General features: G+C 44.4%; 1 protein-coding gene across 1 annotated transcript in view; it reads left to right on the forward strand.

Annotated features, from left to right (window-relative positions):
* The window catches only part of TRAPPC2 (trafficking protein particle complex subunit 2), a 167384-nt gene that overhangs the window by 6034 nt on the left and 136545 nt on the right, over positions 1–24805 (forward strand). The window contains exon 2 of the mRNA XM_078657863.1: positions 14046–14166. Within this exon, the coding sequence (XP_078513989.1) occupies positions 14074–14166 (93 nt within the window). The 5' untranslated portion in view covers positions 14046–14073. The remainder of the gene's footprint in view (positions 1–14045; positions 14167–24805) is intronic.

The raw sequence follows: 24805 nt of genomic DNA on the forward strand, positions 1-24805 counted from the left end.
GAGCACCCCATGCCCTAATAAAGAGGCAAAGTGTCTGTTTGTAATTTGGCATCATCAATTTGGGGCATCTTTATCCCTCATTATGGAAGTGGCGGCCATTATACCACTTGGTTAAGCACACCCCTTCAGAGTAGTGCCTCTCAACAGTCTTACCAGGGGCAACAGAAAGTCTGGGACCACATTGCACATGTATGCATTACTAGGGGATCAGTAAGCAAGTGGGGACACAGTTGAAATGTAATCAGGGCCACTGAAATTATGCGTCCGTTTCATTTTCCACATAATTATGGAGTTTGTCGCAATTGCCACACATTATCTGCTTGATAATTGGCAAGATTTAACAAACAATTGTTTCCAGCTCAAACGTATCAAAAGTTATTAAAATCGCAGCAACATATGTTACTGTGCAGTGTAAGGCCCTTCACAAAGGTTCACTGGTTATCTTTCTTTTGCTTTTTGCTGTATTTGGGTGTCAGACTGCTGCTAATGAAGTGAAACCGTTGGCTAGATACTGATAACGTGTAATAATGAAAAACTAATTAGGTGATACAATCACAAAATGTTTAGTAGTATACTGCAAAAGTTGCCTTTTTGCCGCATAATTTAGAAAACTCTAATTTGATCCTCCCCTGCCACATAATTTCAGTGACCCTGCCCCTGATAGTAGTATGATCGAAAGATGTCTGTGCCCAACTAGCTACAGTTGTTTGAGAGCTGCCTCGGCTTCTTGTCTCTCATACTGTACATGCATGTTACTGCATGTGTCTGTGTCAGTTACTGCACAAGGCGATCCTTTAATGGCATTGTGTCTCTTAATGCATGTATTTGTGTCAACGACTTTGTGTGCCCTCTTTAGCTGGTCATTTTTTATTTCAAAAGCTTTCTTTACAGTGTGCAGCTGCCTGCAAATGTGTACTCATTACAGAGCGTTGGTGCACAGTCCTCAACTTATTTTCTGCTCTGTGTGTTGGGGCTCTGTCTGTGTGGCTAGCTTTTTTTGTAGGTGGCTCTATGTGTGGGTGGCTCTGTGTATGTGTGGGTGGCTCTGTGTGTGTGGCTCTCTGTGAAGGTGCGTGTGGATGCAAATGCAATAGGTCTCGCATTTGCGAGAGATTAAGCCATTGGCATTGTAAATGACAATGCCATTTATTTATAGGTTTTCAAAACCAACACATAAATAAAAAAATTGTCATTTACAATGCCAATAGCTCTAACTTTTACAAAGGCGAAACCGCTGCATTGTAAATGCTTGTTTAAAATGGGCTGCTTGATTTTTCAGGCTTTACCGGCAGGCAGAGGGCCAGCTTTCTTAGCCTCAAGGATTGCAGCCTATGTTCCTAGCAGGGACCTGCGGTCTTCCTCAAAGTTCCTTTTATGTGTCCCCCGATTTAGGAAGAAAAAACATGGCGGCATGAGGTTTTCTACCCTGGCCCCGGCCTTTTGGAATGCTCTCCCCTTGAGTATCCGTACTGCTTCCTTCTATCCGATCTTTCGCAGGACGCTAAAGACACAGCTCTTTTCGCGTGCCTTCTCCCAATAGGTGATCTCCCTCTCTGCCCTGTCCAGTCTGCTCGTCCTCAGCGCCAAGAAACCGCTCGGTATACGTGCGCTCTATAAATGTTTTAACTTCAATTTCAAGCAAATAACTCCTCTTCCTAGTTTTCTTCTGGAAATTGAAAACTTTCAAATGAAACTGGCGTATTCCACACGAAGTCTACATGTAACCGAGCTTACTGCACGTCTGCCATGCTCACAATTTTCAGGTGAAAATTGCTCTGCCACTGTAATGTAGTATTTACAGCAAATCTCAATATTCTGATCACTTTGTACGCTAGAAGTACAGTGCTTCATTCCATTAATGCTACTTGTTTTTATCGGGGGAAACTTTCTTCAGTGATGAAAGTTTATGATCCTGTTGCTAACCCGGTTGCGTAACTCTCACAAGTGGAATAAATTCTCATGCTGGACCAGAAGTATTTTTGAGACAAGCAGGTACAGCAGTGTTGAGCTACCCGAACGCTGGGCTAGACAAGTCATTAGGTTGGAGGTCCTATAATGAAACTGTATGCTGGCAAGCAGAGGGCTAAAAGAAAAGTAGCTCGGAGGGTTGGGAGTGGTTGTGAGGGGGAGAGCCACTGGGAGATTAAGTGCAGCGCGGGTCAGGGGCAGTCATGAGCGGGATCACATGAGTGTGTTTAGCGCTCCCTCGGAGCAGCTGCTCCACTCTGTTCAAAGAACCTGTTTGCCTGGACTGGAGCCTTTTCAAGCACACTCGTGCTTGCGCTGGCTTCCGCCTTGCAGGAGCAAGCAGCAGCGGCCCGAAAGCGATATGTTTTCAATTACCACGCGCGCCATTGCTTGCTCCCGCAAGGCGGATGCCAGCACAAGCACTCCTGCTTCAGCTGGAAAGTTATGTTTTGATCCTCTAGTTCCGCCATTTTCCTCCATAGGCTCTCGTGATCTTCTCATCTGGTGTCCATGGTGCGCTCAAGGTCATCCACCCTTCCACCGATATCCGTGACCTCCTGTCAGATGTCCTGTAGCCCAGCCTTGAAGTCTTGCTTAAGGGATCCAATTTCATCTTTAATTTCTTGAAGAAATGATGCCATGAAAGACTATGTGATTGGCACATCCGAGCAGGCCTTTTCTGGTGCAGCAATTGAAGAGACGGGGTCTTCCTGAACCTGTACATTAGTTTTAGGCCATAGAGACGTTACCGGGTTGTCACGGGTCAAAGCAGAATCAGCGTCTTTGTTGGCTCTATTTTTAGGAGGCATGGAGAAGTAGCAAAATGTGTCTGTGCGCCAAGCAGTCAAGAGAAGTCGTCCCCAAGTTTTAATTAATTGACGGTGAGTAGCGCAACCGTATCAATTACATCTCTAGGTGGACAGGTTGACCCCAACTGTAGGCCAAGAGCACAGCGGGGGTTCCGGATGCGACCATCAACCCAGCAGTCTCCACCCAAATCCCGCTCAAGAGGGGATGTCCTATCCCCGGTAAGACTGACCACTCTGCGGCACCTCAGGACAGTTCAGCGTCAGTCGTCCTGAGGCAGTGCCTCAATGGCAGCCTGCTCAGTCGGGCTATAGGTGCCTGGCAAGGTCGGTTAGCGGACCGTTATTCTCGTCGCATTGCTCTCATCCAGATCTTTGGTCCAAATCCGGGGGGGCCCAGACTTAGAACGCGGCACTCTGCAGATAGGCCAGACAGCGGTAGGTGATTCAGAGTTCTCCCCAGCACAACAGCTCACATAGCAAGTCCCAGGATCAGAAAGGTAAGTGTGAAACCCACGGAGCTCCTACTGATTCACTCACAGTCAAATAGGGCTCCCAGTTCCAGCCATAGCGCAAAAGTGGAGATCAGTACCCAAGAAGCAAGGAGGGAGGCCGTCTCCGGTCCAAACGGCTCCAAAGGAGAGGGAGATAGTGGTGCAGGTGTGGAGGGCTCACTGCAGGGAGCCGATCTAACCCCCGCCTGTCCAGCCCGGCACGTGCAGCGGCAGGCCCAGGCGTCCACCAGCTCTCTTTGCACCACAAATCCGGGGATGCGTCATCCACCCCACAGAGTGGGTGGTAGAGATTTAGCGGGCAGCGATATGGATATGGGATTAATCATAAACTTCAGGGAAAGTCAAATACCCCTCCTGTGTCCATGTCTTGTTCCACGGCTCTCGTCGTTGCTGCCGCCTCAATACTCAATCTAAAAACTGCAGCCCTGCAGGGCAACCGCAGTAGCGCCCCTGTCCCAAAATGGCGGCAGGAGGTTGCATCTCAGACAAATCCCGGAGCTACAGGCCCTGTATTGCAGTGGGGTCACTCCATTACTCTGAAAAGCCTGCCCAGGCAAGGCGCACAACACCATTCACTCGTTCCGTGGGACCGCTGTCACCCCCCCCCCCCTCCATCGCAGCGAAGTCACCCCAAGGTGCGGTGTTGCGGCACTCCCAGGAGGTTGTGAGACACAGCTCCGCTCCCCGTGGTTTCAAATATTCCTCAGTGGATGGGCTCCGGTATAGCGGCTCCTCTGTTGCTTCACCCTCGCAATCGCGACCTCCGGGCTAGGGGTCGCCGCCCAGCAAAGTCACTGCATCAGAGCCCTCCTGTCAAGATAGCGGCGGAGGGGTTCACCGGGGAGGGATCACGAAATCCAGAGCCCCTGTGCACAGTGGGACTTCTTCTCCAGGACCGGGCGTCCCTGCGTCGTCTTCTCAGCCAAGTGAGGTACATTGCACCAGTTAGCAGACCGAGTGGCCGGGATTAATGGCTGAAACGGGATGCGCTAGAGCGGAGACCCAGTTTCAGATGTCTCACTCCATTCGTGTCTTGGTCACGCCTCCCCTTTTAGTGTACTTAAACACACATGTTAATAAAAAATGTAATCCAATGTAAGTTGTAATTCCCCAGGCTTCTCCTATCAATTCCAGAACTATTTGATGGGCGATGGAATTCCCGGGAATGTGGGTTAGAATGTTGACGCGCCGAGTCAGGTTGACAACTACATGACTGAGGAAGCTCATGAGGCTATCAGGCACATCTTTCAACATAATAAACTTGTCACTTCTAGAGATTTTCAGTTTCATCATTCGTACATTATTTCATTTGGCGACGATGAAGTACGCTGTGCAGGGGACAGCCTAATGTTTCCACCCCTGTGGTCCGTGTCTCTGCTTCTGCCTGCTTAAGAGCTCTGAGGATTTGACGTTATTCCATAGGTCTTCTTTAATACAGCTTCCACGGTCAGTACTTTTGTGTCCTTCTTGTCATTTCATTGCCTTTGAAGTTATTGTATCGGGCAGTATTGTCAGCTGTTAGAAGGAACTTGTTTGAAGTGACTGCTTATAATCGTTGCCGGTGTGTCATCGACGCCGGGGGAAACTTCACGTCAGGATTTGTTGTTTTTCCAGCTGCTTTAGCTTTCGCAGTGTACTCTGAACCAGAGTTCATATTTGTGGCTCTGTTATCCTTTCTCAAATACATTATTACCATAAATGCTTAATTACCATTGACAGGCACAGCATTCTACAACTACGCCGTCTGTGGATGTGCATGTAATCTTCTGTCAACACATGCTGACTGGCTTTGCAGTGTCTTTGGTGTGCTCAGGCACAGCCTCTTTTGATTTCCTGCCTGTTGAGGTCTTCTCTGCTCATCCTTAACTGAGGGATCGTGGCGTTTTATAAGCTTCGCTGACAGGCACTGCGCTCCACATAACTCGCTTGAATTTGCATAAGTTGGTCCTACGGCGCCTGTCTGAGTTATTTCTTTAAGACGCATGACTGGGTTAAGACAGAGTTCAGCTGTAAACAGCAGTTTTTGCTGAGGTATTTATTCCAGAGCTAAAGAGTGTGTGCTGTATTCTTAAAGTCAAACGCCTGCAGTTTTTCCAACGTAGAGGAGGAAATTATGGAAGAAAAAACAGAATCTGATACATTTATTCTATGCTCTCTGTGTTAATTTATAGTCCACAGAGTTTTCAATCTGTAATACTTTATAGAGTGTAGGTATTCTTTCCTGACATATAGCCATTTTTACCCTATTGTTTTTTTCCCCTTTTTTTCTTTTCTCAGATACATGTTCAGTATGGTTGTAGCAAATATGAGTCAACCTCCACCATTTTTGAATGAGGAAGGAGAACCAGATATTCCCTGGAATAGATGGGTTAACATTTTGCATTCCTATTTAATTGCCATAGGGGAGAAAAGGTTTCTTCTTTAAGGAAACAACATATTTTAGTGCATAATTTGGGGGTCCAAGGTAGAATGGTTTATGAGGATTTATCGGACAATGGTGAGGGGGAGGAGGATGGAGATGAAGATGTGTTTACTACAAATTTAAGATACCCAGGACCTCATATTAATGAAAGATTGGATGTGGTACTTGAGAGGCATACATTTTTCAATAGAGTGCAGGGAAATAACGAAAAAGTGACCTCTTACATAGCAACGTTAAGGGGGGTTGTCTGTTACTTGTGAGTCTGGTCCCTTAGCGGATTCCTTAATCAGAGACCAATTGGTCTGATGTACTAATGACCACATGGTCCAAGAGAGACTCCAACTCACAATCCAGACTTAGATGGAGCAATTAAGATAGGCAAGAGTATTGAGCATACTGCTTTTTTTGTGTAAAAGAAATAAAACTTAATAAGGATAACAGTAGAAATGAAAATGAAGTAAATGTTATAAAAGATGCTGAGCAAGTATTCAGAGTTCAAGATGAAAAACAAGTAGTAAAAACCAAGTTAACAAATGAAAATTTTAAATGCTATAGCTGTGGGAATCATAATCATCTCGCTAATCATCTCAAAGGTCCAGTCAGAAGTGTAAACTGCAGAAAATGCAAACAGAACCGGGCACTTTGCGAAAATGTGTAAATAAAAAATTACAGGAAAAAATTTACATATTGTTCATACTGAACTTGATTCTGATCACAAGGAAGATAATACATTCATTTTTCAAGTGTATAATCAAGAGGAGGATGACAAAGTTAGGTATCCTTCATGTGAAATCCAGTTAGATGGTAAGACTATCAATGCATTTGCTGATTCCTGTTCACCATACACCTTAATTGATAAGGGCACTTTTAATGACATTTTTTTAAAGAGAATGAGTATGTATTAGAGAAGCCAGATGTACATCCAGGTGGTTATACCAAAGATCCTTTTCCGATGAAGTGTATGGTAAAAATGAGAATTTCTTTTAAAGACAGACACACTATTGGTAAGGTATACATCGCAGAGAATGGGTGTAATTTAATTTGTTGGAAATATCAAAGAGATCTGGAAATACACTTAATTCCTAATAAAGAGGAACAAGTTCTACTAATAGACAGAACCTTAGCAGAAAAAGATATATGTGAAGATTTCCCAGGAGTATTCACGGATAAAATTGGGTTTGCTGAAGAATTATCTACAGAAGATCAAACTCAAATCAGATCCTGTCCTATTATACACAAAACACATCCCATTCCATTACTTATACGTGAACCTGAGGTGCCGGGCTTTTAGGAACCCGGTGGTGCCAGGGGATAACACCCGAAGACCTCTGAGTTCTCCCTTGTTCCGGACCACAGAAACACCGAGTCTTCTAGTCGCAGTCAGAGATCAAGTTTTATTGGTAGCTACCAAGTAACAAGTGTCCTAGAAGCACGACAAACACGGGTCATGTGTTCTCAGGAGACTGTTCGTTTTTACAGACCCAGCCTTCTCCTTATATACAAAAATAATAGCTGCAAGCAAGAATTCTTGAGTTTATGATATGGCTGTAAACATATTTCTACAATAATACAAAGAGTGAAGTCATGTAAGCAAGCCCACATTTTAGATGTCCAGTTCGTGATAGATTACCCAGCCAGACCCGGAACTCCCATCAGATATCGATGAAACACCAATAAAGGAAGGTACCACCCAGTCATAAAACTGGCCATAAACAAGGAATATGGACAGGTGCATGTTTGTAGAAAGCATGGTCTGTATGTAGTGAATGGTTTGAGGAATGTTATGTATCAATGCTATCGTATTTGGCCACTGGGCGAGGGGCTGCCCAAACAGGTTTGGCTAAAGGCAATGGAGTCAGTTGGGACAGGTCAGGGGGAAGTCAGGGAAGGTGGACGTGTCCTTTTAGTTCAAGCTCGACCTTTAATTGACTTATCATGAGGGCAAGACGTAAGATGGATGTCGTTCACAAAATGGAGTCTAAGGGGTCGGGACGGAAACTACGATTTGGGGGTGTTGGCGACCCTCGATTATGACGCAAATGTATAGGAATGATGTCCTAATCATTATCGGTTCGCTGACACCAAATTCGTCATGGTACGTTGATATTTTGTGACACGGGTATTGGACCTCGATATCGGGATAACAACAGGGTCCAGATTTTCAGAACCACAAACCTTTGAAAGAAGAACAGAGAAAATTGGAGGAGCAAGGTGGAATTGAACCTGTAGAAAGGTCAAAATGGTTGTCACCTATTGTCATTATGTCCAAAAAAGAAGGGAAAAGTATTTGTATGTGTATCGATTTGAGGAGTTTAAATGTCAATAATATGGATTAACAGACATCCCCTCCCTAAAATAAGTGAAATGCTCAGTGTAATGTATGACACCAAGTATTTTTCTGTACTAGATGTTTCTTCAGCATATCGTCAGGTTGCTCTTCACCCTGATTTACAAATACTTACAGCTTTTACCTCTTCCTTTGGAACCTGCACATTTCTGAGGATGCCTTTTGGCATTGCATCTGTGGCGGCGGCATTCCAGAGAATAATGCAACTTGTCCTCGAGGGAGTAGATAAAACTGTATGTTTTCAGGATGACATCCTGATCTATGGGTCCAATGAAGAAGAACACATATGCAGTTTGAGAATATTTTTTGAAAAACTCCTGAAGGCTGGTCTCACCCTCAAGAAAAAGAAATGTCATACTCTTTCTAGCGAGGGGATAAAACCAAAAATGGATTTGATTGAAGCAGTAACAAAAGCCCTTATTCCGTCTAATAAGGAAGAAATTAAATAATTTCTAGACTTAGCTGAGAATGTGTCAAAATTCATCAAGAATTTTTCAGTCTTAGTTTACCTGATAAGAGACATATTAAAGAAAAACACACCTTTCGAATGGATACCAGAACATACTTTCACTTTTAATGATATTAAGAGCACTAATGCCTCCGCTCCCTGCATTGGAAATTTTGATAGCAAGAGAGACACTATACTTACAACTGATGCTAGTACTAAAGGGCTTGGTGCCGCTCTTTCCCAAATGGTGGTAGGGAAGGAAAGGATAATAGCATTCGCATCCAGGACTCTTAAAGAGGAGGAATTTAACTATTCCACCATTGTAAAAGAATCCCTTTCATGTTTCTGGGCCACCAATCATTTAAAATACTATCTGTGGGTTTACCATTTGAACGAAGAACCGATCATTAACCCCTCATTTCTGTATTTGCAAAAAAGATATTAAGAAAACCACTCCCAGATTTAGCAAGTGGTTAATCTATTTACAACATTTTAATTTCAGAATGGTGTATGTACCGGGAGAAAAAAGACACAGTCACCGATTGTCTGACACCCCTTCCCATTGACAAACAACTTGAAGATAATGAGCAGGATTTGGCAGTCTTGCAAGTCAAAGTTCCTGCCATTTTGAGGTCAGAGTGGGGAAAACACATGTCTAAAAACGTAACTCTAAAATTGGTTAAAGATAACCTTATAAATGGATGGCCTAGTAAATGTCGAGATCTACCTAAGGAACTACAATCTTTTTGGAATGTGAGGGAAGAACTTTCCATAGATGGGGATAAAGGGGTCATTCTGATGGCGAAACGACCGCCACCGCCTGGCCGGCGGTCCTTCCGCCATCACTGAGCATTTTACCCACTGCCAAATTAGGATGGCGGTGGATGCAAAGTCTGTCCTCTGCTTTTCTGCCGAAGGCAATCTGAACCGATTGGCTGGCGGACGGAAAAGGGCCACTAATGTGGTGGCGGTGCCTCGCAGGCAACGTCCGCCATATTAGGATGTGTCCTGGAAGAGGTCTTTCCATGGCGGCGATGCCCCCATGGAAATGCTGGTGGGATTGGGTTTGGGGGCCCGTTGTGGGCCCCCTCTGTGTAGGGGGAGGGTTTATGTGCACTGTGGGGGGTGTACTCATGGTACCCCCTACATTTCCATGCACAAGGTGGCAGGCCCCCTGTGGTGCCTGCCACATTGTGCATGGAAATACACATCGTGGCATTTTGGCATTGCGAACGGTGCTGCAGCCAGCAGCACCATTTGCCATGATTAGGGCCCTGGATGAGGCTGCCATAGTGGCGGGCACATCCTAATATACTCTGCGGGACTGCCGCCTTACCGGCGGCCAGTCCCAGAGCCCCAACGATGGCCGGCGGACTGGTGTCCGTCCGCCATCGTAATGTGCCCCAAAGTTCTTAAGTGAGACAAAATCATTCCACCTGAGAAATTGAGGAATCATATCTGTGAGTTAGTGCATGAAGGTCACCTAGGTAGGAACCTCACTAAGAGTAAACTAAGATCAGGATACTGGTTCCTGTACATGGATACCATGATAGAAGAGTTAGTGAAAAATTGACATGCATGTGGTCTTAGTGACCAGACTGAATACACATGAAGAGCCCCTTTAGTACCTGTGAAAGTTCCAATCAAACCTTGGGACAAATTGGGTCGGGATATAATTGGCCTTTAGCAATTATCAGGAGTGAAAGAGAGATTTATACTTGTCCTGATTTACTACTTCTCCAAATGGATTACAGTTAAATTTGTAAAATCTATTGATACCAAAAGTCTCGTATGTTTCCTGTCAGAAGTATTTCCCAGCGAAGTATTCCTCAGACTCTTATTACAGACAATGGGGTACAACTTGTATCAGAAGAAATTATAGAATTCCTAACTAGTCTGGCCATCAAACATGTAACCACACCTTTGTATTGTCCTTGTGCCAATGGGTTAGTAGAACGCAGCAACAGAATGATCAAAGAAGCTTTGCAATTGCCATAGTTTCAGTTACACCCATCATTCAATCTATTAAGGATAGTTTATGGTCCTATCACATCACCCCTAACAGTGTAACAATTTATTTGCCATTCTGCTTATTGAGAGGTCGTAAACCTGGTTCTAAACTTTCTCCAAATTGGCTTTTTGAAAACAAATCCTCTCAGATTGAAAGGCATGAGATCAAGGAGAGAATTCTCAAACACCAAAAGAAATATAAAGAAGACTATAATAATGAATGGGGTGTTAAAGAACAAAAATGGGAGGTAGGACAATGGGTCCTGATAAAGAAACGTAACACAAGCTATAACAATACAACAAATACTATGGCACGGAGAAGAAAAAACAAGTCAACAAAATGTGGTGGTAATGGATAATGGACCGATGTGGAGTATGGACAGACTTGTCACACACCATATTCAAGGAAAAAATAGTGCGAGAGCTAAGGATGAGTATGGTCAAGCTGAGTTGTATGACCTCAGGCAAAGTAAAAGGAATTTGTGTTCTAGATGGCACCAGGAATATGTTACAAAATGTCTACAGTTCTTGTACATATCTCAAATGTCTATGGTTACTATTTATTTTCCCAGAGGATATGGATGTTATGCTATGTTTGTAACTACAGTATAGTAACTCTCTATTCTGTGTTTTATCTCCTCTCATGCCCTCTTTCTCTCCTCCTATCTTTCTTCCCATCCATCCAATCCTATTCATTCTCCTTGTAGGATGCGGAGATGTGTTATAATCTCTTATCTTTATATTCATTTAGTGTATTTAAACACACATGTTTTTTAATATTTTAATCAAGTGTAAGTTGGTATGCCACAGTCTTCCCCTATCAATTCCAGAACTATTGGATGAGCGATGGAATTCCTGGAATCCCCGGGAGCATGGGTTAGAATGTTGACGCGCCCAGTCAGCTTGACACCTGCTTGACTGAGGGAGCTTATGAGGCTGTTGTGGACATCTTTCAACATAATAAACTTACTTGTCACTTCTGGATGTTTTATGTTTCATCATTCCCACATCATTTCAGTCTTCTTTTTTAGGAATTTTCGGGGTTTCAGCAAGTGGAGTTGGCCCTTCTTAGGGAGTGACTTCCCCTTAATATCTTGAGCTTGTCTTTGAGGTACTTCGGTGTATCATGGTGCAAGACTTCATGTGTCAAGCACACTATCTTCATCTGGATATTTGCTTTGGCTGGTAGTCATTTGAGAGACTTTAGAGTGGGCCTGATGTGATTGAAGTGGTACAAAAGGGGGTGGTGATGGAGGGAGCATCTGAACCAATCAAACACTCACACCCAGTCAACAGATCTGGATTTAATCCATCACCGTTCTTTAGCCCACTCTGCCACCCCAGTTCAGACATGGCCATATGCAAATCAGTCTGACCATGTGCCTCATGGGAACAGTCCAGCCCGAACTGCCAAGCCATGCCTTCCCTGGACCGCAATCAAGCTTCCTAGGACAGGTTTCTGGCATTACAGCCGTCTTCAGCCAGGCTTGCTTGAATCCAGTGGCAAAGTGAGCAAGGGACTCAACGTCTGAGCATACCCTGCAAATTTATGGCGAACAAAGTGGTACAAAAGGGGTTGGCAGCCTGTTTAAGGCTTCAATGTAGTGGTCAAGAGTTAATTTATTTGTTTTTTTAAGTATGTGATCAAGGATTGTGGGTGCAAATTAGAGAAAGTGTATATTGGCATATATTTCTTACATGCTAACATTTTACAAGGGAATCTAGAAATAGGATAACATTTATTTTCCCACTAATGTACATTGGAGTAGAGGAAGATTTAAGCTTTGAGTGTCGAACACCAAATCCTGATTGGAGGGGACTGAGCAGGTTGTTGAAAGCTATTGGGTAAGGCAATTGAAGGTTGGTCATTCAGAATTTTAGAGAATCTAGGGCCTAATTACGATGTTGAGCAGGCGGTGGCGGTCCGACTGCCGCATTATGATGAAGGCAGTCGGACCCTTTTTGGACGAGGGACTGAACGCAGCCTAGGACAGGATCTACTGATCCCGACGGGGCGGCAGTCGGAATCTCAATCCCTAACTCCCAATAAATTATTTATATATTTAAATGATGACAATGAAGAAACACAGTATGTGTTAATGAGCAATTTGGGATTTCTCACTGATTTGAGGACAAAAAGAGATTACATTTCTGAAGATATCTGAGACCTTTGCTATGCACAGCACAGTAGACTCTTGACCCTTGCATCCACTGGGATATACTGATGTGCTTCTGGCACAGGTCTTGGGTGGTCTTCCTTTCCAAGAACAATGCATAGTCTTGCTGTCTGATTTGCATACATTTGATGAGTTTATTTGCTAGAACAATATAAATGGTGTTACAATAGTGTACACAGTCCTTAACCAGGGCTCTGGTCAGTCCCAAGAGGTCTATCTGGAAGAGAGCGAGGAATTTCTTTAAGTATGCAGAGCTGCAGGTTAATGCTGTTGACTACTGCATTGACTTGCAGCATGCACAAGAGCTTGGTGCTGAAGAGAGCTCTAAGTTTTTCTTGCAATCAAGCTAGATCGAAACATTTGGAGGCCAGTCAAACAGTCAGTATTGCTGTGAGCAGTTTGTAGTGAGTATATCTACACTTTCCCACAACCATATTCACGGACAGCCTTGCCTGTGTTCATTGAGCGGAATCTTTAATTCATTTGTTGGAACGCATGTTATAGTCCTGAGGTGAAGCTGCATGGTTTCCTCGTTCCATGGTTTGTTTTACGCCAGAGGTGGTGTTGAGTGTACTGTTTTAAAAGCTAGCCCGGAAGGCGCACACAAACGTTGAATGGCAGTAGAGTGACTTCTTTGCTAAGGTGCATACCACCGTGCATCTAGATAATTCTACTGACCCAATATGTACTTGTTGGCAGGAGTTGGAGAGAAGAGATAGGATCCATTCAAGGGCAGTTCCTGGCACACCTACCTTTCTTTGAACCTTACCAATAATATGAAATGATCCACTGTGCTGTGTACGGCTGAGTAGAGGAAAACATTTTAGTAAACTAACTGACTTTTGAAAGGGGAACTGGGATGATTATTGGATAGTTCTTCACCATAAATAAGTGTATGGCACTCATTCTATGGGAGCGAGTTGTGCAGAACTTTATTTTCAATAGCTTATAAAGAAGAATTTTTCACGATCAATACTTTGGAAAACTAATATCACTGTAGACGGTCTGTATTTTTCTGAATACAGTTTTTGGTTTCGTAACTAAGCATTGGCATAAAGATCTCCACTGTGCTGATAAAACAGGTCTTGGAGAGGTTTTACTTAAGTATTGGCGGTGGGGTGAAATAGTCAAACTCTGTGTGACTCTGTAGGTCATTGGGGCTGAGTGGATATCAAATTACTTGGAGTTAATTAGGAGGTTTAAGCTTATTTGCTCAATAAAGAAAAGGGAGTAAAAACCATTGACTGTGAATACTGCCACGTCTATTTAGCTGGCGTTCTTACATGATATACTTGATATGTGCAGATATCTTCTATGCATCAAAAATGTTTATGGTGTCTTTTTCTCTCCAGTGTAAGTGGCTGAAGCTCACACATAACAATGTCTGGGAGTTTCTACTTCGTAATTGTTGGTCACCATGATAACCCCGTGTTTGAAATGGAATTTTTGCCACCTGGGAAAGTGGAATCGAAGGTAAGTAGATTTCTAGAGAATTTGTTGAGAACATACATCTAGAAGTATATTGCAGTGTTGCAGAATGTTATGAGGCATGAAGAATATACTGTTAAGCCAGCAGTAAAACTATGGCGAGAACCCAGGCACAATAAAAACCCAAACTCATGGAGGCAGAGGTACCAGTAATATATTATACATTTTTTTTTAACACAAAGCCATAGAAACACAACCCCTGAGGCCACTGTTACGCTAGCAGTGAATCTCAGTTTGGAGTCCACCCAGGAGCAATAATTTGATTAATAAAAATTTAAAAAATTTTTAAAATGTATAAAGCGCAACAAATGCCCGGGGGCGTCTTGGCGCTGACACTAACAATCGACGTCAGAGCAAATGCATGTATATTAAATATCTGTTTGAAAGAACCAGGTTTTTAAGGATTTTCTGAACATAATGAGGTTCGGACTACTTTCCACTGTCACTCTTACCAAGAAACATCTGCCACCCAACAAACTTGTTTGAACCTGGGTGTTTGCAGCAACTTGTGACTGACCGATCTAAGATTCCTAGCAGGAGCATAATATTTTATTCTGGAGGTCAAATAGAGTGGACCTCTAATGTGAACTGCATTAAATGTAATGCATAGTGCCTTAAAAGCTATTCTTTTCCGGACAGGCAGCCAATCCACCAGTCGCTGAGCCACTGGTTCATGCCTAGGAATATTTAAGATTAGTCTGGCCACCGCATTCTGCAGACGTTGGAGCTTGCTTAGATATTGCTTTTGGATTCAAAGATACAGTGCATTGCCATAGTCCAATTTGGATATTGCGAGAACCAATTTGGATATTGCGAGGGCAATTACCACTGTTTTCAAGGTCTCTGGGGGAATAAAAGCTCGGATCTTTCTGGTCAACTTAAGAGTAGCCCAGAACTTTGCTGTAAGAGCATTGATCTGACTATTAAATGTTAGCCGATCATCAAAAATCACCCCAAGATTTCTGACTTTGGAGACTGGTTGGGGACATTCACCCAGCTCAGAGGGCCACCATGTAGGCGACCAACCCAGAGGATTTGTTCCCAAAAGTAAGATTTCTATCTTGCTACCATTTCATTTCAGACAGTTGGCTTGCATCCAGCTATTCACCTTTGACATGCAGGTGTTAAAGCGGTCTGCGGGAATAGAATTCAAATTCCCTGTAGGTACAGATAAGGCAGCAATAATGCATTATATGGAGTCTCCCCTGGTTCAATATAGGCACTAACCTGGGGATATGATAATAGTGGACTGCGTGAAGGGGCAGAATTTCTAGCCCAGGGTTCTTCCTGTCCCTAACAGGCTCAAACAAGGAAGTCACCATTAATCTGTCCTCCCCTTACCTAGACACGCTAGGAAGAGAGGTTAAATAGGTGTGGCAAACTTTCAGGAAGAATACAGGAGAGTCCGAGATGTAGAGCCTATGATGTGAGTTGGCTTTCCAGTGGGCGCGCACCCGCACTCAACTTCATTGGGGAGGAAAGAGGACGTAGGAGTAAACATAGACTGGGAATTGGTTAGGCTTTGTTGATTCCTCGAAGATGGAGAGACTGTGATAAAGAAGAAAAAGCACAAAAAACAGTGCAGCTAGGAACCTGTATACATTCTAACAAGCCCATACCGCAGAAACAATTTGAGCAAACTAGTAGAAAGGAAACCAACACCTCATGTGTACAGACCAACACAGATGTGCCCAAAAAGGCAGTAACTGTGCAAATTACACCTTTGAAGTAGGCAGTAAAAATACCAGGACTGTGTTTTTGTGTATTTACAGTTTGGTGCATATTCACTGAGACCCGTGCACTTCTTTCATGTGGTCATTCATAAAGTGGTTGAATGGACTTGTGGAGAAACCCTCTGCGATAGGACTACACCATAGCTTCCAGGTGCAGGCACAGGGAATCTAAACTTCTTGAGTTGGAGGGACTCCAAGGGAGGGCTTTTGACATGGGTAGCCGCCGGCAGTGGATGTACGCCCTGATCCAGCTCCAGTGGGAAATTGGGCAGAACAGAGGAGATGGCTTTATTGAATCCTAGAAGAGGGAGAGAATGGGGAAAGAGGAAAGGAAACACAGAAATAGAACAAAAGTGCAACCAGTTCCCTAAATACACTCACACTAGATTGTACTGTGGAATCCATTTGTACCACTATAGAAAATGCCCTAATGTGGGCCATTAATCTGCAAAATGTCCACTTCCTAATACTCTTTTTCCAAATGTTTTGAAAATTCACATGCTTAAAATATGGCTATATTAATTAGCATTGCAAAGTTCTGCTGTTTTGACTTCCAGTCAACTCCATAAACAAGTTGATAGTATATGCTCACTTCTGTAAGAGTTGAAAATCAATTTCTCCTTATCTCAATGATTGGGTGATAAAGACACCTCTGAACATAGTAGAGGAAAATGTGTTCCTTTTGAGGAGAGACTTTTCTATCCCAAGAGAAAGGTTTCATTTTTGTGCAGGACCTCATCCCATGGGTCATCAAGTTCTATCTCTGCTAGGGTCCATGGGGTATTGAATCTTCATTTTTGAAAACAGAGCTTACTTATGAGACCTCTCTAACTCTGTCTCAAGGAGCAGTTGAACTACAATTTGATCATTGGGACAACAACTTGCAACTGTCTCAATAAGCGATTCAGTCTCTACCACAGTCCTCCAACAGATTCCAGCCAGGACATTGATATTAGACACTTCTTTCACACGCAAAGATGCACTTAAGGAGTCCCTTCAGAGACAATAAACAGGTACTGAAAAAGTAATGACCTACCAGATAAGCATACTAGAATTCAGGGGGGTGTACTCTATCTTTTCCAGGTTTTTGTGTCTCATTTAAGATCCAAGGAATTCTGATCGCACAGAGAAGACCAAAACATCCCTTCTATCTGAGCAGACAAGGAGGCAGAGGATTAGAAGCCATGAACCTTGTAATTAAGGCCTTGCGTCTACCTGATGCACAGATTGTGAAGGCATATGCCTTAAGCAGAATGCTTCAAGAAAGCCCACAAATGGGTTGTTATTGGCAATCCTCCAAGACTGAAGTTTTGCTCAAATAGAGCATTTTGCAAATGAAGAAAAACAATGTTCGCGCTATATAAAACCTTCAAAATAAATAAATGCTGCCACTGCTCTTCTAGGCACCCAAATCAGGGGTCCATGTGTACTTAATATAAATGTAACCCAAGCTCTAACCCAGAATAGTCAGTAAAATCAACATACACAAAGTACTATCAAACTAGCATATATGGAACACATTATAACAAGCAATAACACATCAATACCATAGCACAACAATTTCTTCAATATGAGACTCAATAACAAATTAAAAATGTGTTGTGCTTACATATGCTTGTTTAAGGTTCCACATAGAACCTTTATGTGTTGTCATGGTGCTCTGTGGTGCCTGTTCTGAGAAGAGTCAGTTGGTGCCTCTCTTCTCTGCTGAGAGGAGCGGTGGCTCATTGTATCCACGAAATAAAGCCTGTGACCAAAATACAGCGTCCTGTGGTAAATAGCCTACCCTTGGGTCACAACATTATTTTTGGCGACGAGGATGGGATGCCTGCAAGCTCAACACTTCTGGAGCCATTGCAATTATCACTAGCAGAATGAACTTTCACAACTTTAGCTAGGTTCCACCAATGTCCGCCACGAACCATGACAGCATCCCCACAAACCTTTTCTACACAGACTGGTTCAGCAGGGGACCTACCACCTTATTAAACAAAGCTGGTGCTTTTGATACGAACTGAGTCCCCAGGTGACACGTTGACTGTCTTTACCGACTTCTTTTGATTGTACCTATCAGACATCTTCTTTTGTGCAGTTTTAACTCATGTTTCCAGCGCATCATTGTCAACCCAACATGATACTTTATCACAAACCGTTCTAAGCAGCCAAGCAGGATAATGTGTAGAAGTGGGTACTCTACCTTTGTGTGATATGAAAGGCGCCACTTTGGTTATGGAAAGTGGCGTAGTGCGGTAAAACCAGAGCATGGATCTGACCGCACCCTCAACGTCATAACAAAGACTCTTTGCCCACTTGATACATTCTACCACCACTCTGTTCATCCTCCCTACCAAACTGTTGGTTTGAGGGTGTCCAACAGAGCTTCTAAGATGCATTCACTCAAAAAACACAAATTTCCTGATTGACAAACCGCACCCCATTATCCGAGACAAGAGCCTCCGGGAACTCTTCCCGCATGAAAATCTCTTTTAGAAACAAGATAGCATTTCTGGCTGTGGGAGAGGAGAAGAACCTGACTTCAGGGCCCTTGCTATGGAAATCCATAAGAACAAAAGCAAAGCGTAAATTGTGTGCTAGAAAATTGAAAGGGGCAACCATATCAATGCCCACTTTAAGCCATGGCTTCGTGGGAAAAGGGATGGGCTGAAGGGGAGGAGTAGCAACTTTCATCCCCTTTTCTGCGCCACTACAAACTACACATTCCTTGACCCTCTCCTCTATCCTTGTCCATTGAGGGCCACCAATAATGCAGCCTGACCCGCCTTTTAGTCATGGTTGCCCCCAGATGGCCGTCATGTGCACAGTCAACGAATTTAGTACGGACTTCATAGGGGGAACACATCTACCATCTCTCATGACTACTCCGTCCTCAATGGACAACTCTTCTGCCACTTTCCAAAAATGCTGGATAGCCGGAGACACACTTCTCTACCTGGGCCAGCCTTTCACAATGTATTCTTTGACTTCAGCAAGGGTGGACTCTAGACTCAGAGCTTACTTACACTCAATCTCACTGCAAGCTTTGCTTTCAACAGCATCCATAACTTCAATAAAACAATCTTCCCTGTCTTCCTCCACATCCAAAGTTTCATCTTCACTTAAGGGTAGTGTGAAAAGTTGATAATAAGACACCGCAGCATTGTGTGAAGTTAATCCGGGTTTTATTGAACAAAGTTCAAAGGAGAAATGACCCCAGCCACAGCTGTCGCCTCCAGCTGCCAGATTCCTTACCCCCGGTACGTATTCGACATTGAACGTGTACTCCTGGAGATTCACGACCCATCTCCTTATCCTGCTTGAGATGGCGTCTAGCCCCTTCCTACTGAAAACTTCCACCAGGGGCTTATGGTATCTCCTCAGATGGAATTTCACACCCCACACGAAGTCTCAGAATTTGCCTATAGCCCAATGCACCGCCAGTGCTTCTTTTTCGATCCCCGAGTAGTTCATCTGTGCCTTTCGGAGCGATCTCGAGGCAAACGCTATTGTTTCTCCCCCTCTTTCACCCATCTGCGTGAGGACCGCTCCCAATCCTTTCGAACTCGCATCGGTGATCAATACTGTCCGCCTCCTGGGTATGAAGGATTTGAGGCTCGGGGCTTCCGCTAGAGCCGTCTTCATATCTTCGAACTCCTTCTGGCACTCCCCATTCCAGTCGAACTCCACCCCTTTTTTATGTAGGTTGCGTATGGCGTAGGTTCGTCTAGCAAAATTTTGCACAAACTTGCTATAAGACGCTACCATTCCCATGAATGACTTAACTTCATCTTTGCTCTTGGGTGGGGCAAGGTTGATAATAGTGTTTTGTAGCTCTGCCTTCGGGCGAATTCCCTCCGCCGTCACCTTGTGACCCAGAAATTCTATTTCGGCCCAGCCAATCTTACACTTTTCCTTCTTCACTGTGAGTTCCTGTTCCTTGAACTTCTCTAGAACACGTTTCAGCCTGGTTCCATGTTGCTCGCTATTTTATGCGAAAATCAGCACATCGTCCTGGTAGCACATGACCCCGGGAATGCCTTTGAGCAGGTTGCTCATTATCCTTTGGAAAACTGCCACGGCAGAGACTAGCCCGAATGGAATCCGTTTGAATTTATATGCCCCCATTGGCGTTATGAATGCTGTGAGCTCCTGTGAGTCAGGATGGAGCCTGACTTGGTAATACGCTGAAGTCGGGTCCAACGTGGTAAAATGTTTTGCTCCCTCCAGCGTGCTCATCATTTGTGAAATGTTCGGAAGTGGGAATTTGTCAACGACTACTTCTTTGTTCAGGGCCCTGAGATCAATGCATAGCCGAACCGAACCATCCGTCTTCTTGGCTGCGACTATTGGTGCCAGCCACTCCGTCACCTCTATCGGTTCAATCACCCCCAATCTGCACAATTTGTCTAGCTCCTCCTTCACTGCCTCCTGTATCGCGATGGGAAGATTTCTGACTTTGGCCGAAACGGGCTTGGAGTTCTCTTTAAGCTTTATTCTATGTGAGTAATTTCTGAGGAACCCCAACTCTTCGGCAAAGACTTCCTTTTATTCTTCTTCTATTTCCCCTAGTGCTATTCCCACCTCCTGCACCAGTATCTGGGGATTCTTATTGGGATTTAGATATATGCCTAGTTCTTTCTGCGCTTGCCACCCTAGGATGTTGTCACCTTTTCTAGACACATAAATCTTGGTTGCTGTCACTCTGTCTTTGTACTGTACCCAACAGTGCCCCAAAAATATCCTTTCATGCATATGGGCTGCCCACCATAACCTCCCGGTCTTACATCCATTTTCTTAAGCTTGAGTTTGCTCCGTGACACTCTCTCATATTCTTATGCAGATATGATCGGGATTTTTTAACATGAATCGAACATAGCTTCCACATTTGTACCTTCCACCTTTATTACATCCTTGGGATTGCTCACCACCCCGCTCTGTACCTCTAGCACAATTTCATCGAAAACTCGGGTGGAATTGTCCCTGCCCTGTTTCCTGAGAATATTGACACTCCTGCAGCACTGTTTGTAGTGTCCCTTCTTCCCACATCAACTACATATTGACTTTAGGGCTGGGCAGTCCCGGTCACTTGCCATGTGACCTTGTCTGCCACATCTGTAGCAGTTTCCTCTGAAACTCCCACTCCCTCTTGTCCCCCTTTGTTCTCTTTTCTGATCTTTGATTGCGAGTACATTCTCACTTTCCACGGACACCTCGCTCACCTTGACTTTGCTCTCACCATCTTGCTTTATTTCATTCACACATTGCATCATGTGTTCCACTTGTTTTGCTACTATGAGCACCTCCCCCAGGGGTGGATCGTCTTTCAACCATAGTTCTTCTCTTATGCGTTCAATCTTACATGTCAAGACAAACTGGTCTTGGATTCTCTCCTCGTATGCTCCTCCGAACTTACACATTGCTGCCTGTTTCCGCAACTCGATACAAACTCTTCTATAGTTTCTCCTTCCTTCTGCCCCCTCTTTCCAAAGTGATAACGCTCCATAATGGTGCTTATCTTCGGTAAATAGTGTATGGCCAGTTTTTTCAGGTTCATCTCATACTCATTCAGCCCTCTCACATCATTCGCGTTCAACTCTGGAAGTTGCTCCAACATCTCCTACACCCAAGTAATGCATTAATAAAGCGACCTTCCTTTCCAACCCCAAGTTCGGTCCACACACCACTGCATAGTTTTGGAACACTTTCTTCCATTTGTTCCATTTGAGGATTGGCTCCCCAGGGTTGGGCAGAAAAAACGGGGAGGTGTTACATTTTGCTGGCTGAGGTAATTCTGAAAACAAATAGAAATGAATGTTTTGACTTTGGGATAACTAGGATATGGCAGACAAAATGCATACACTGTTTGGGCTACTTTACCAATTGACCAAGGACTCCCTAACCAAGATGTGAGCCTTGCGGCAGTCTCAATTGGACTGAATACAGGGGTAGCAGGAAAACATATGAGGAGAACTGTATCAGTAAGGGTGTTTCATATGCTGCTGCACCCCAAGCTATACCAAACCTGGAGCAGGGTAACTCTCTCCTGCTCTATTTGTATTTTATTATCCTTATCAGTCACTGAGTGAAGGATGCAGAGGGTGGGTGCGACTCGCACAGTCTGTTCTGGCCCAGCGCGGTCTCAACCGGATGCCTCACTATTCGCTTCTGCCATGGACCTCTAGGCTCCCTTACTTTTCTCCCCCCGCACTGGCACAGTACCACCTTACTCCTTAGCTCCAAACCGCTGGTACAGGTATCTTTGTCAAAGCACAGTGCGTCCCTGTGGCCCCCGTCAGGGCCTCCCTGCCGGTACCTTTGCTCTTCTTGTTCTGTCCGCCGACCACACTGCGTCGCTGACGCCACGCCCCTGGCACCGTAGAGACTCCAAAACGCCTCTGTGTCAATTCGCCGCGTAAGCCTCTCCGATTTCCTCTCCACAACGCTCTAACAGCCTACAGAGCTGCGGCTGGTACAGCGAATGCAAAGAGCGCACCCCTCTTGTGAAGGCGCCCGAACCGGCTACAAGGACTGCTGCCACTACGGCGAATGCCACAGCGCTCCACCATCAAGGTTGTGCTCTTGCCTGCGCAGTCGCCCTCTGACATCCACGCCTGTGAGGAGCTTGCTTCACTGACGTCTCGCTCCTCTGTCCCAGCAGCAACCACTCGCTATGCATCTGTCCCCTCGCTCTCCTCACACCGCTCCTGTCATCAGTGGCAGACACACTTTCACCTCTATTGCTTCAGAGGGCTATGCCAATGAACACTACAGTACTCCTTACCCGGTTACTCTTCCAGTCCAGCATTATCGTTCATTCTTCCTCCGTTACCGCGTACCTCTCTTCATTTCCTTTTGTGTCCTTCAATTGTTACTCGCTCGCAGCCGTCATGTTATTTTTCCCTCTGCTTCTTTCGCGTGTTGGGGTCTCCGGTGTATTCTCCTCAGTTCCCTTTTCCCGACCTCTTCGCCAGTGTGAAAAGTTGATAATAAGACACCGCAACCTTGTGTGAAATCCAGGTTTTATTGAACAAAGTTCAAAGGAGAAATGACCCCAGCCACAGCTGTCACCTCCGACGATCGCTCGCTTCACTCGCGTGCGCTCCACTCGGAACGTTCACCGCAGTGACATTCTAAGTGATGTCACCGCGGTGTCAAACATGAGTTCACCTGGAGGAGGTGATGGAGTGATGTGGCAGCTATGCCCCCCTGGGTCAGGAGATACCACAGGTAGTCATGACAACATGTCAGCCCTTACATTCTGCTTTCCAGGAATGTGCTTAACAGTAAAATCATACTGCAGGAGTTTGGTGGTTAACCGTTCAATGCGAGGCATGGCATACTTGAGACGTTCTCCCCCCAGAATGTATAGCAGGGGTTTATGATCAGTTTGTATAACAAACTTCCTGCCCCAAATATATGTTCTGAATTTTTCACATGCCCAATAACATTCCAAAAGCTCCTTTTCTATCACAGAATAGTTCAACTCAGGATCTCTTAGAACTCTAGAGGCATATCTAATGGTAGCCTCATTCACACCTGTGGATTGTGTAAGCACTGCCCCTAGACCATAATTGCTGGCGTCAACAGTGATAGTACAAGGTACTGCCGGATCGTATGCTCTGAGTGTTTTGGTATTTACCATTTCGGATTTGACCAGCTCAAAAGTCTCCTGACAGTTACTATCCCATACAAATTAGACATTCGTCCTCAGCATATTGGAGAGTACTTTCATCTTGCTAGCATAATTTGGAATGAAACGTGAGTAAAATTCACCCAACCCCAAAAAGGAACGTAACTCATCCTTCTTTTTGGGGCAAGGACACTCAACGACGGCTCTTACCAAACCAGGTCTGGGACTTACCCCATCAGGAGACACAAGATGTCCTAAAAACTCTATTTGTCTTTGCCAGAACTCACACTTATTTTTTTTGACAACAATACCCTTTTCCACAAAGGTGCCAAGCACAGTTTTCAAAATGTTATCATGCTCCTCTAAATGTTTTGCAAAAATGAATACATCATCTTGGAAGATGACAACGCCCCTCACATCTCGTAGCACAGATTGCATGACTCTTTGGAACACTGAAGCCGTGGACGCGAGACCAAACATGGTGCCTGTTCTGAGAAGAGTCAGTTGGTGCCTCTCTTCTGCGCTGAGAGAATCGGTGGCTTGTTGTACCCACGAAATGAAGCCTGTGACCAAAATACAGCGTCCTGTGGTAAATAGCCTACCCTTGGGTCACAACAAAATGTGTTTAAAATAAACAACAGCATTAAATAATTATCATTTCTGGTTGAGGGTACGTACGGGACAGTCGTGCACATGTTTACACACTATTAGAACATTGGAATGTGGAGCACTCCATTGCTGACAATGGAGTGCTCCGTGCTTCTACGGGCCGGTAAAGACCCACAAAGCAACATTCCAATGTTGCGTAAACGAAGGCCTCTCAATCCCCTCGGGCTCCGAGAGGCCTTTGTTTAATTTGTCAGAACATTCTGCCATCCAGTGGCAGAATGCTCTGATAGCCTTATAGCCCTTCGTAGCTGGACTATACCGGCTATTAAAGTCCTGCTCCCTTGTTAAAGCCCTTCGGCTCGGACCTTCAACGCAGGAGCGGACTTTTAATAGCCGGTATACCCGCTACTTCGGGCTATAAGGCTATAATAAACACTTCCAGTCTCTTATTCACATCCCATTTCTTCTGTTCAGAAGCGATTTTTTGATGAAGGTTGAGTTTTGTACGGTGGGGTGGAATATTAGGTGACGATAGTTAGATTTTGAATTGTATTTCTTTTGAGGTTTTGTGGCACAATCCTATGTATTAGTCACTCTTTACTCCCTCTAACATTTCTTTTTTAGCTATATTTTATCTATCACAGAGTTTGTGATA

The sequence above is a fragment of the Lissotriton helveticus genome, chromosome 8 (genome assembly GCF_964261635.1).
Source record: "Lissotriton helveticus chromosome 8, aLisHel1.1, whole genome shotgun sequence".
Taxonomy (NCBI): domain Eukaryota; kingdom Metazoa; phylum Chordata; class Amphibia; order Caudata; family Salamandridae; genus Lissotriton; species Lissotriton helveticus.